This window comes from Rhipicephalus sanguineus, chromosome 2 (assembly GCF_013339695.2).
Source record: "Rhipicephalus sanguineus isolate Rsan-2018 chromosome 2, BIME_Rsan_1.4, whole genome shotgun sequence".
Lineage (NCBI taxonomy): Eukaryota > Metazoa > Arthropoda > Arachnida > Ixodida > Ixodidae > Rhipicephalus > Rhipicephalus sanguineus.
This window is the reverse complement of record NC_051177.1, coordinates 170,604,572-170,617,669: the sequence shown is the minus strand read 5'-3', so window position 1 is coordinate 170,617,669 and position 13,098 is coordinate 170,604,572. Positions and strand designations below refer to the sequence as shown.

Genomic DNA, 13,098 nt, shown 5'->3' with positions numbered 1-13,098 from the left:
GCGACGCCTGGTTACAGAATTCGCGTTGTGTGATGCGTGGTTGTTATTTCACTCTTCTACGACACTACACTACATATGCAAATGTGGTTCCTTCCCGACATGAAGCCTGTATGGGGTCGTTTTGCAGGGCAATTTCAAGCACCGGCATGGCTTTGAGGTAGAATACTGGGCTCCTACGCAGAGGTCCCAAGTTTGAACCTCGTTCCTTCCCGGATATTTTTTAGATGCGAAGTGTCTTAAGGCGGAGCTCAATCCGGTTGTGGTGGTGGTGGTGGTGGTGTGCGGCGTGACCACCCTTACTGCGCATGCGCATACCCTCTCCACACACCTCCTATTCACTCGCCCTCTCCCATCCTCTCTCCACTTTCCCTCTCCACATTCCCTCTCCCCTCCCCCTCTCCCCTCGCCCTCTCCCCTCCCCTTTCCACTCTTCCTCTGAAACGGGGGCTAGACATGCCGAAATTCTCCTGCGCAACGCCGCGATAAGCTCGAGCGCATGCGCGTCCCCTCCGCTTCTCTCTCCTCTCTCACGCTGCCCCCCTCTCGCCCGCCTGTCGACCGCGTTCCCAGCTCGCCCTGCGAGAATTAACGGCCAGGCTAGATGGAAGATACGACGCGCGTAGCGTCCCTCTTCGCGTTCCACGATGCGAGGTCGGTAGCATGCCCAACGAACGCCAACGGAACGCGATCGTGCAAGTGCTCCGGCTTCGCATCGCCTCATGGTCCCCTTTAGTGGGAGATGGTGTAATTTTACTTAGTCCAGCCTTCAATTCATATTTAGTTTTTTTTTATTTTGCACGGTAGTGGTTACGGACACCGGCGGCGGCGGGCAACTACGGTGCCAAAAAAGACCCTTGTTTTGTGATCTCATAGCAGCTATCTCTGTAAAAGAACTGTTTATTTTGTCGACGTTTCGATGGGAGCCCCGTCTTGAAGCTTCACGACATAACATAACAATCGTTATTTTATGATGCCCATGTACTCCGCGAACATTCAACTGCTCATCAGACGACATAACATGACATTGTTATGTTATGTCTTGAAGAAGACGGGGCTCCCGTCGACAAAATAAACAGTTGTTTTTATGAAGGCACATCAACGTTTACACTTTATATATATATATATAATACACACAGACAGGGTGTTTCAAGAATTGTGTCCAGTATTTTTTAAAAATCACGGAAAGGAGGTATCTCCGTGCTACCTGCGGCGTTACCTTTACTGTGGGAGAGGGCATTTTGAGATACGTACAAACAATAATTACGGCAGTAATTATAGAAATTAAGAGAATTACCTTTTTAAGCAGTGCAAATAAGTGGTCGAGTCATATGGGCGAATGGAAGCCCCTCCTGAGAATAGCCCATAGCCGCTTTGAAATTTCTGAAAGGCCGCCACTGGTAATCACCGCGGAGCGATGAAATCTGGCTAATTTTGCTGGCGATACCAAAACCTACGCACCAAAAAGCGCGTGAATGGCAGACGCATTCACTGCGGAAACGCCATCAGTGACGACACTGTTTCCCTCGCACGGGGTGGAGGAGTATAAGCAGCGCGGATTGCGATTGCGGGTTCACGACACGTAGTATCTGAGAAGGGGAGAAAAGCCGGACATAAAGGTTGCTTCATGACCAGCGGCCGTCAGGGTTAGTGTAGTAAATCAGTCGGACGCCCAGTGGTGAAATGAACGTAGGAATATTGACGCACACTCCTTTAAGAGCTTGAGTGATAACTCGTGATAAGGCCACCGCTGCTTGCGTGGGTGATAATCAATGAAAGGTACATGTGACGTCAGTACATCACACTTCTCTCTAAGATTAGTTATACAATGAATACAAAGCTACGTTGGGCTATTCATTATTGCCATAACGTAGGACAGGCCGTCGAACGCGCGTTGGTATGCTCTGGGCTTGCCTCTGGTGCCTCTGGGCTCGTCAGCTGCTGCTGCGGGCGTCTTGCGCTTGGCTCTTGAGCAGGTTGACCCGGGCTCGCCCTTATGGTTGCTTCTGGGGCCGTCGGCTCCAGCTGGGATCGTGTTGCCGTGGGAAACCGCTCGGCATGGCAGCCCTCCCTGGTACCTTTGTCTGATTAGGACCTCGTCCAGGCGCTTCTCAGTTGGTTACGATGTCGGTGATGGCGCTCGCCGTTATCCAGTTGGACCGTGTACGACACCGGGCCTCTGACCACCACCACTCTGGCCACCTTCCACCTGGGACCTGGAGTGAAGCTTTTAGAGTAGACAGTATCACCGACAGAGTACCTGTGTCACTGGGTGGTGAACCTCTGGTGCATCTTGTCGGTCCGGATGAAGACGATGCAGCGCAGTTCTCATCCTTCGCCCCATCATTTCTGCTGGCGATTTCCCCGTGACAGAATGTGGCGTCGTGTGCTGTTTAAACAGGAATCGCGAAATCTTGCACTGTGTTCTTCCTTCCAGTTGCTTTTTTGAAACTTCTTTCACTTCTCTTACCATCCTCTCGGCTCTGCCACTACTGGCGGGATGATAAGGTGCAATAAAAACAGTACGCACACCATTACACTTGCGAAGTGCTTGCGAGGGCTGTTCCATTATCGAAAACGATAATGTCTGGCACACCATGTGTCGCAAACATTTTCCTTAAGTTTGTCACGACGGCCGCAGATTTCATTGATGACATGATTTCAACCTCGGCCCAGTTGCTGTACGCATCTACCACGATAAGGAATACACCTCCTTTGACTGGGCCTGTGAAAGCCATGTGTAGACGACTCCAAGGTTGGTCTGGTTTGACCCAAAAATGAACGGGCACCTTGGGGTCACTTTGTCGGTTGCTTTGACATATCTGGCAGGGCCGTACGTACTCTTCAATCTGGTGGTCCATTTTTGGCCACCACATGAGCCTTCTGGCTGCTGCTTTCATAGCGCTCATCCCCGGGTGATTTGCATGCAGGAGTTTGAGCACTCGCTCTCTTGCGGCTTCGGGAATTATCACACGATTTCCCCAGAGTATGCAATCCCGGTGCAATGACAACTCTGTCTTCCTCACCTCGTATGGTGTAAACGTGCTGTCTAGTTGTGTCGAAGGCCAAACACTCAGGATCCAGTCATTCACCTTGGTCAAGACGCTGTCTTTTTTGATCAGCTTGACGATGTCCGGTGCCTGTAACGGTGCAGGCTCGACAGCTTCCAGCAGAAGCACGTCTCCAGGTGGTTGTGGTTCGTCCTCGTTCTCGAGGGCTGACAGTCGACTGAGTGCATCAGCGTTGGAGTTGTCCTCACCTCTCCTGTATTGGATGCGATAGTTATACGCAGACAACAAAAAATCCAGCGCAGCATTCTGGGCAACAGTACTTCCGGCACTCGCTTGACTGTGTTAAACCCAAAAGCGGTTTGTGATCTGTTATCACCGTGAATTCTCGCCCAGCCATGTACTGATGAAACTTTTTTAGCCCGAAGACGACGGCTAGACGTTCCGTGTCAATTTGGGCGTAGTTATGCTCACATGCGCCTAGAGTTCATGAAGCATAAGCTTTGGGTTGCTCCCTCCCGTCAGCTGCTTTATGGGCCAACACCGCCCCCACCCCTACAGGGGATGCGTCACAGCAGATCATCAAGGAACGCTGGGGTCATAAGAAACAAGTATGGCATCGGAGCTAAGTAGCTTCTTCAGCTTCTCGAAAGCCCGTTGGTGCTCACCTTTTCATTCCTATTCGTGGTCGTGGTCTAGGAGCCGGTAGAGAGGTTCCGCGGCTTCGGTCCTGCCCTTGAGGAAAGTGCTATAGAAGTTCAGTAGCCCCAAAAAGGCTTGCAGCTCCTTCTTGCTAGTAGGCGTTAACGCTTGCTGGATGGCGTCAGTCTTGCTTTGGTTCGGGTGGATCCCTTTATTATCAATCGGATGTCCCAAGAATTCAATGCTCGTCTGGTTGAATTCACACTTTTCTTTGTTAACTCTCAACTGCGCCCTTTGTAAACGCGAAAACACAGCCTCCAGTCTTTCTGCGTGTTCTGCTGCGTTACGCCCGGAAATCAGGATATCATCAAGATAAGCTTTAACGCCACGAATGCCTGCCAACAACATGTCGATGACTCGTTGAAACACCCATGGCGCGACAGAAATTCCGAACGGTAGCCGCCTGACCTTGTGTAGCCCCTTGATAATGTTAACTGTGAGCACTTCGGCCGACACCTCATCCAGAATAAGCTGTTGATAAGCTTGAGCTAGGTCTAGTTTAGTAAATACCTTGCTTGACCCGAGAGTCGACAATAATTTCGCGGCAGTAGGCAAAGGATACCCGCTGGTTTTAACTGCCTTGTTTATCGTGCTACGGTAATCCCCGCACAGACTCAAGGTTCCGTCTTTTTTCCTTACCACCACGAGCGGAGTTGCCCTGTGGGAGTATTCGAGTGGTTCCCAGACTCTGTTGCACCAAGCGGTCCACTTCCTTGGCCACATCGTCTTTCAGTGCTAGTGCAACTGTACGACATTTGAGGAACGTTGGTTTGGCGTTGTCTTTCAGTTCGATGTGCACTGGTGGTCCATTGAAGCCAGGAAGGTCACTGCGAAACACCTAAGAAAATCATGAAGTGACGTCTTCAACATTCAGCTGCTGCATTCCATTCAGCCCAATGCCCAACGGCCTAAACCAGTTCCGCCCAAGCAAACTGTTACCTCTTCTCTTCACTACCAACAAAGGCAGCTTTGCCGCCCGACCTTTGAATTCCACCACAACACTGGCGCGACCAACTACAGGCAACGCCTCCATTGACCAGGTTACGAGCGTTGTGCTTGATTCTCAAAGGGGTATTTTACTTTGCTTTCCCTCAATAGAGCGAAACGTTTCTTCCCTCACAATTGAGCACGGTGCTCCAGAATCATTTTCCATGGGTACATTCTGCCGTTCAATATGCACTTCAACCGTGAATTTTTCTTCTTGCTCGATCACCTCACAGAGGGAAAATAATTCGGTCATTTCGTAGGCGCCCTTGCTTTTACTTTTTTTTTCTGCTCGTGTGAAGTTTTTCTTTGAAACTTTCTAACCTCGTCTTTCGAACGACAGGCTTTCGCTATGTGTCCGATTTTCTTGCACTTGAAACACGCCGCCTTTCTGAAACTGCATAATTGCGGAGCGTGCTTACCGTTGCAGCGATAGCAACTGGAATCTTCCGCTGCGGTGTCTTGCTTCGTGCGAGTTGCTTGAATTAGGCCCGTGCTGTCTTTTGTCTCGTCTCGTCCCTGGTTGCGTATGTCTCGCTGCTGCTTTGCTGTAGCTTCCGCTGCCACGGCCATGTCGTACGCGACCTGGAACGCAAGGTTCGGCTCGGCGAGAAGTCTCTGCCGGACTGCTTCGTTCTTGATGCCGCACACGAAACGATCCCGCATCATGACGTCCAGCGGTAGTTGCTTGTCACCAAAACCGCAGTCTTCCGTTAGCTTCCGCAGAACCATGACGTAGTCTGCCACCGATTCATCAGCCGCCTGGTTTCTCCTGTAGAACAGAAACCTTGCGTGCAGCTCGGAAGGCCTCGGATGCAGGTGCTTGTGAACGGCCGTCTTGATTTCGTCGTAGCTTGCCATGGTCGGTCTTACTGGCTTCACCAGGGTTACGATGAGCCCGTACACCGCTTCACCGCAACAACTCAGCAGAACTGCTCTTTTCTGCTCGCCCGTTGTCATCTTGTTCGCGTCAGGGCTGGGCAAAGATACTTTGAGATTGTATCGCGATACGATACAAGATACTCGGGCAAGAAGTATTTGAGATACAGATACAAGATACTTCCGGAATAATTGTATCCGATACGATACTTCCCAATTGTATCTTAAGATACTTCGATAAATTTGCAAATGTGCTATTATAGATCTATATAATGAAGCAGCCAAGGCATATGTAGAAATGTGTTTAGATGAAATTTTTTTAACTGCGACCACCATTGTTTAATTTTAACAAAATACCTGTTTGTATCACAAGATAAAAACTTTCTTGCTCAAGGTGCGTTAGTTTCATTCCTAAACAACTTATTGGGATTTCTTTGGCTGCTTAACATGACAGCTCTTTTAACCTCTGCGCTGTTAGCGGTTTTTGCTTGACATTTCTGTAAGTTATGGGTGTCGCGGCTCTATTTGGCGACCAGCTAGCTGGTTGCCATCTACTTGCAAGAAACTTATTAAGATGCCTCCGCACGATGGCGCAAATACCGCATCCACCGACAGGTGTAGAGCATCAACAACGTTGGTAGCGATATTCTTTGTGACGCATCGTGTGAAGACGATGACCTACGTAGTCGGCGCTCACAATTAATTGAGGACATAAAACTGCAGTTATTTTTTTCATATTTTACTTATCTGCTGGCGTAAAGCGTTCCTCATGAACATATTCACTAACGTGCAATCTTTTACCATATCTTCACCGAGGCAATCTGAGCCGCCAGGAAACGTCTCAGGTGTATTCTAGCGGCACAAAGCGCCGCAAGTTATCATTGCTGTTCACACTATTGCCACTTCTAGCTCTGCTTACCTGCAGATTTGTAACGATAACAATAATTTAAGGTGACATAAAAAAAGGCAAACGTATAGCAGTATAAGTCAAATAACGAGGTGGTGCCGTATTAAACAATCAAAGTGAATAAGTATACAGGGTGTTTCACGTAGGTAGAAAGAAGAAAGAAAAAAAGAAGTGGTAAACCGTCGCTGAATAAAACCAAATGTATTTCGTTTACCGTCATGTGGCGCTCGTTATAGTATGTTTTGAACTAAGCTGAACTGGTTCATTAAATAAGGTCAATTATGCGACATGTTTAATATCCAGTTTAGGGTCAAATGCGCTTCGACACATCGTGCAGTGCATTTAAAAACGACCGATCCGTCCTTTTTTTGTTCTTTTTTGTTTTTGTTGCTTTGGCAGCGTACATGCTGCGTGGTGAATATTCACGGGCCTTCCAAGAAAGCCCCTGAAATATGAAATAAAGCCACGTTCGCAGACAGTTAAAGAATAATAATAAAGCAGAGAAGGAATTTAGGAGCAGGTTACAAAATACATATTACAATAAACATACGGGAGAAAAACTATGCAGAGGACTAGTTAAGGCATGGGACGCAAACGGAGGAGAGCAAAGAAAGCACGTATGCTAACACTCAAATTATCATTAAAATACCTTGAATAATTTAGCAGGAATAACAAACACCAAGTACGTCAAAATATTTCCTGTTACGTAAATGCTTGTTCTATTGCATCTCACGCCGGCACCGATAGCGGAACGGTTGTTACAATCTCCTTTGCATGTAAGTCAATCCGATCGTACTATGTACGTCAAGCTTGCATCCACTAGATCTTTCAAATCGCTGATGTGTGAAAGCCGCGAGAAGCAATTAAAGCAGCCCCATTCTTGCATTCATGAGACTTTGCAACGAAGCACCACGCAAGACAAACTTCGATAGCGACAGTACAGCGGCATTTTAATTTGTGCGAAAGACGCCGCACGCGATGGAGTACGCAGCAGAGTGCGGTGGTTATGAAGAACTGTCGTGACATCAACACAACTATAAAGAAAGAAAACATATAGAAAAAAAAGGCTGTCTGCGCGTAGACGTTCGCACGCTTGTTTTTATCGAGACGGCTCGAGCGCCATCACGTGACTCTGCTCCACCAATAGGGACGCCTAAACCTCATCACCTGTGCTCGCTCGAGCACTCTGGCGGAAATATACAAGGATGTCACTGTCGTTAGTTTTATTCTGGTGGCTTAGTGGCAGCAATATCAGCTTGAAAACCGGAATTACGGTCGACGTCATTTGTTTCGCACGGTGGTGTTTCAATAGCAGTATCTTGTATCTTATAATACACGATACATTATTGAAAATATCGAAAATACAGATACAGATACCCGTTTTACGAGACGTATCGCGATACAGATACAAGATAACCAAAGAGTATTTAAGATAGTATCTAACATACATGTATCTTCGATACTGCCCAGCGCTGCTTCGCGTCACAAAACATTTCCAACCGCTCGACGTACTCATCCCAAGACGCGTCCGTGCCAAGACGATACTCGCCGATCTTGCCGACAGCCATCCCGCCTTCTTCAACGGCGCCCTCGCCGGGCCGGTCCGCTTCGTCGTCAATGTAGTAAATCAGTAGGACGCCCAGTGGTGAAATGAACGTAGGTTTATTGACGCACACTCCTTTTATAGCATGAGTGATAACTCATGATAAGGCCACCGCGGCTTGCGTGGGTGATAAGCGATGAAATGTACATATGACGTCAGTACATAACAGATCTTTTCTCGCGCCCGTGAGTTACATTAGAAAGGAAAATGTTGTGAATCAAAGTGAATGGGTTTTCCGAAAATGTCCTTCGTCATTTTCTGCGCTATGGTGCATATGGCACTTCAGGATATTTGGTCGCGGAAGCTTTGGTGTAATCATTTCGTCAAAGTTGTTTATTTTTTCATCACTGCTCATTGATGCAAGAACCTAAATTGACTATTCACAAGTGTGGCTCAGCTCTACATTGCCCAGGAAGGAACAAAGCTTACAATAGTGCTCGAAGTGTTTTCCTTCGGCAACAATACACATTTGTGCACGACGCTGCACATCATGCACAGACCTTAAAAGCATGGCTTCCGGCACATTGGCAATCGCAGTCCTTATTCTCTGCTTGAGTTCGTCGGTGTTGGCAGGCTCCAAGCAGCACACCTGATTTTTCGCGTACCCCCAGAGGAAAAAATCCAGGAGGGAGAAGTCTGGTGATCTTGCTGGCCAAGCTATTGGGCCGCCGCGTCCTATCCACTGGTTGGGAAAGTTCTTACTGAGAAGTTCGATGGCACATGAAGATGCGTGAGGTGGGGCTCCGTCTTGCTGAAAGTGCACTTTCGTAAGTGTGTTCAGAGGCAGTTCGCTCGCAGACTCCGACACAACACCACTGAGTACGTGCTCGGAGTAATTTTTGCCAATCAGTGTTCCTTCAACAAAGTAAGGGCCGAATATACGGCCTTGAAGAATGACGCACCATACGTTTGCTGACCAGCGCACCTGATGTTTGTGTTCTCGCAGCCAGTGGGGATTTTCATTGCACCAATAATGGGCGTTATGCAAGTTGACCTCCACTATGACAGAATTTTGCTTCGTCTGTCCGCAGCACATTGTTCAGAAATTCGGGATTTTCATCGCACTGTATGAAGCACCAGTTGCTGAAGTCTAGACGCTGCCGGTGGCCATGCTCGGACAATTCCTGATGTAATGAAACGTGGTACGGATGATACTTATACTTCGACAGTGTGCTCCAAACTTTCGACGAAGTCGCGCTAGTTGCCTGGGCTATTTCCCGGATGCTGGCTTCAGGATTCAGAGAAACGAAGGCGAGCAGATCAATTTCAAAGTCTCCATTCACAGCAGCATCATTGTGCCTTCTGCCTCGAAGCATGTTTACAGATCCAGTGACATAGAAACGCTCGAATGTTCTTTTAAACACCTTGTGCGGTGAAATGGGACTGTCTGGGTGCCGGATACAATACATTCTTATCGCTAATTGCACATCACCTTGGGCTTGTACATAATCGATCACCATGTCCACGTATTCGGCTCTGGAATACGTGCCACGCATGGCAGCCGCCATCCTCGAAATCAAAAGGACACAGACACAAAATCCGCAACTGCAGTGGTGTCCGTCTGCATCCGCCAGTTCGCTTACGTCATGCATTTCCCAAACGCAAGCATGTACGGCTCGCTCAGCAACGAAACGAAGATAGCTTGAAAAAAATTCTGGAAAAGATTTTTGCTCTCCAAATCCCTGTAGAACACGCCGGACATTTTTTTAAATAAAGATGCTCTCTCCATCTCTAACGAAGTTGTCACATTTATTCAGAAAATATTTTTAAACACTGGAAATGACAAACATGAACAACCTGGCATATGCAATTTTGCACGCAACACCCAAATTGCACATTTTGAGGCGTGTATCAGCGGTGGTACATAACGAACGACCGAAGTCGCTGATTCGGAAGTAGAGGAACAACCATATACCTAGTGACACAAGTAGTGTGTTGTATATATACCGAAGAAACGATGAGGAGGAAAAAAATTACACAATCTCCCGCTAATGGGGACCATGGGGCGATGCGAAGCCGGAGCACTTGCACGATCTCATTCCGTTGGCGTTCGCTGGGCATGCTACCGACCTCGCGTCTTGGAACGTGAAGAGGAACACTACGCGCGTCGTGTCTTCCCTCTAGTGCGGCCGGTAATTTTCACAGGGCGTGCGGGGAACGTCGACAGGCGCGCGAGAGAGAGGCAGCGTAGGAGAGGAGAGAGAGGGAGAGGGGACGCGCATGCGCTGGCCCTCATCGCGGCGCTGCGCAGGAGAGAATTTCGGCATGTCGAGCCCGCATTTCAGAGGAGCCAACCGAGGCAAGCGCTGGACTTAACGCGCACAGCACGCTGCCATTTGAAGGAGAGGAGACTAGAGGAGGAGAGTAGCGCATGCGCCGTGAGAGCAGAAGCGAGAACGTAGGAGAAGCGCAAGCAGGTGCTGGTAGAGAAGTGGAGAGAGTAACGCGCAGCTGGAGAAAGGGAAGGAGGAGAGTCGCGCATGCGTAGTGTGAATGCGGACCACAACGCTGCGTGCGGATGACCACGCCGCGTTACATACCCCCGAGTAAGAGATACTTAGGATCTAAAAATTGATAAAGCTTCGGAAAACAAAAGTGCACTGTGGACAACGCGCCCACGCTCTTATCCCCCTTCCACCGCAGCCGGTCATGCTTTACACTATGCAGTGACAGCCGACAACGTAAGCGGGGTCTGGCCAAGCTCCTAAGCATTCCTCCTAGCTTTTATCGAAGAAATGTCTTTGACTTAGCCAAGCCACCACAGCGCACCCGGCAGTCAGGCTCAGGGGTATTCCGTAGAAACACCCACAACCAATTTACCGAAAGAACTCGATATGACCACCTACCGATCAATGTAAGTTGCTCTTAAGCAGTCGATCTTTGATCTGGTGATTACTACGGAGTTTTAGACGTTTATAAATCGGTTGTTACCCAACCGGTAATTTTATTATACCATTACACTGCGATGAATCTTGGCATGTAATATGTCATAATCGAGCATTTGGTCCCACGACGTGCTAGCAGTATATGTGCGGGACACAATTTATGCCGTGCGATTTGACCACGTTCATCCCAGCAGCGACCATTGGCAATTTTAGTCAGCAAATGTGCAAATAACATGTCACAATAGGCAGTTTTGTTTTCCTAGGGGCTTTTGAATTCTTATCCCACCACCGTCATTGCGAGTTACCGTGTCTATTAGCTGACTATCTTGAAGACATCAATAGTATTACACATGTGTGCTGCTACACGAGACTTCCTCGAAATATTTTCCGGCCATCTCTCACTTCAATAGAAAATCGTCAGCTGACTTTTTCTTGCGGTTACACGGTTCGATGTCCATATACAAGGACAAGATTGGCATATCGTAATCGTAATGAGAACTAATAGACAATAATGCCAAGGAAAGTATAGGCGATGTTATGTGTAATAATTTGGATATATATATGAAGAAGGTAAAGTGGTTTAAAAAGATGACTTGCCGCCGGCAGGCACTGAACCTGCGACCAGCGGCAAGTTATCTTTTCGCTACATTATCTGCTAATAATGGTTTTTTTTTTTTTGAGCAAGAACTACGTGTATCCAAGGAGTGCCAAGTCTTCTGCTGTGGTGTTTACGGAGACCAATGGTTATGACAATGGGATGTTTCTTGCTCTAAAAACGCCTAAAATCACGCGCTGTATAGAAGTGAAAAAGGCATGTATAGCGGGATAAATTATGGCAGCGACAGGTGAGGTGATCTATGGGTGTTTAATGAACGACATATGATCACGATTTCAACAAGTGAGAAAATGTGATTAGCACGATAGCCTCTTCAAGGCCTTTAAGCCCAAAGGCCGGGAGGGAGGTTGTTTTGTTACAACTACCCCAGCAGACCGCGTGATGGAGTTCCTGGGAAAATAACATTAAATGTTTTTACATGTATCGAAAATCCAACAAATTAAAGATATTTAAAGAGCGGATCCCCGCCTATAAAAAATAAACGATGCAGTGGTGTCTGTTTCGGGTATTGAATGCGAAATGATTTTTCCTGGTAGCGTCTATTTCTGTGCATTACACCAAGATTTCAAGGACAGTGAGCGGCTCACCCCACTAATCACGGAAGAGTGGATCACCGCCAGGCACAAGGTACGAGTCTGTACTGAGCCCCGCCACGGTGGTCTAGTGGTTATGGCGCTCGACTGCTGACCCGAAGTTCGCGGTATCGAATCCCGGCCATGGCGGCTGCATTTTCGATGGAGACGAAAATGTTTGAGGCCTGTGTACTTAGATTTAGGTGCACGTTAAAGACCCCAGGTGGTCGAAATTTCCGGAGCCCTCCACTACGGCGTCCTCATAATTATATCGTGGTTTTGGGACGTTAAACCCCACATATTATTATTATTATGAGTCTGTACTGAGCGTATGTCCTATTCTGAGTCTACAAAATTTTACTTGTGTCAGGCGTGTTTTTGATATCGGCTGCCCATTACAAAAGGGCGGCTTGATAATACGTACGTCGTTTATCTTGTGTTTTCCTATCCCATCAGTGTTTTCCTATCCCTCCTACCAGCAGTTTCTAAAATTCTTCCATACAAACAGCTTTAGGTCCAATGCAGGTGCAGTAATGGATGAGTTGGTAGCGCATGGGTGTACGGATGTAGCTAACAGGTCCGCCGATACGTTTCCTTCAATCTCCTGGTTTCCTGGCACCTAGCATATCAGGATGTGCTGCTTGGATGCTTAAGCGGTTGATTACAGCTACACATTTATAGAGTGTTTGTGCTTTCGGACTGTTTTTAAAGCATTTAAAGCATTTGAGAAGTCAGTGCATATTGCTGTTCTTCTTTATGTAAATGTTTTTTGTGTTTAAGAATCACGAATATTGGTTAGGCGTCTGCTTGCAGAACGTCAGTCTCAGATTAGGATGGGCCGACAGTTGCATAGTGCATGTCAGCATTCGACTTTGATGCACCCATGAAAAATTCCGGACAGGAGTATTTGCTTTGTAGTTCGAGAAAATACATCTGGATATGTGT

At 47.6% G+C, this 13,098-nt stretch overlaps 1 protein-coding gene across 1 annotated transcript; it reads right to left on the bottom strand.

Annotated features, from left to right (window-relative positions):
- Positions 1 to 4,402: 4,402 nt before the first annotated feature.
- Positions 4,403 to 8,045, bottom strand: LOC125757516 (uncharacterized). Its single transcript, XM_049413097.1, has 2 exons — positions 7,954 to 8,045; positions 4,403 to 5,667 (listed from the first exon to the last, which is right to left on the bottom strand). The coding sequence occupies exons 1-2, from the start codon at positions 8,043 to 8,045 to the stop codon at positions 4,944 to 4,946; spliced, it is 816 nt and encodes a 271-aa protein (XP_049269054.1). The 3' UTR covers positions 4,403 to 4,943.
- Positions 8,046 to 13,098: the final 5,053 nt, after the last annotated feature.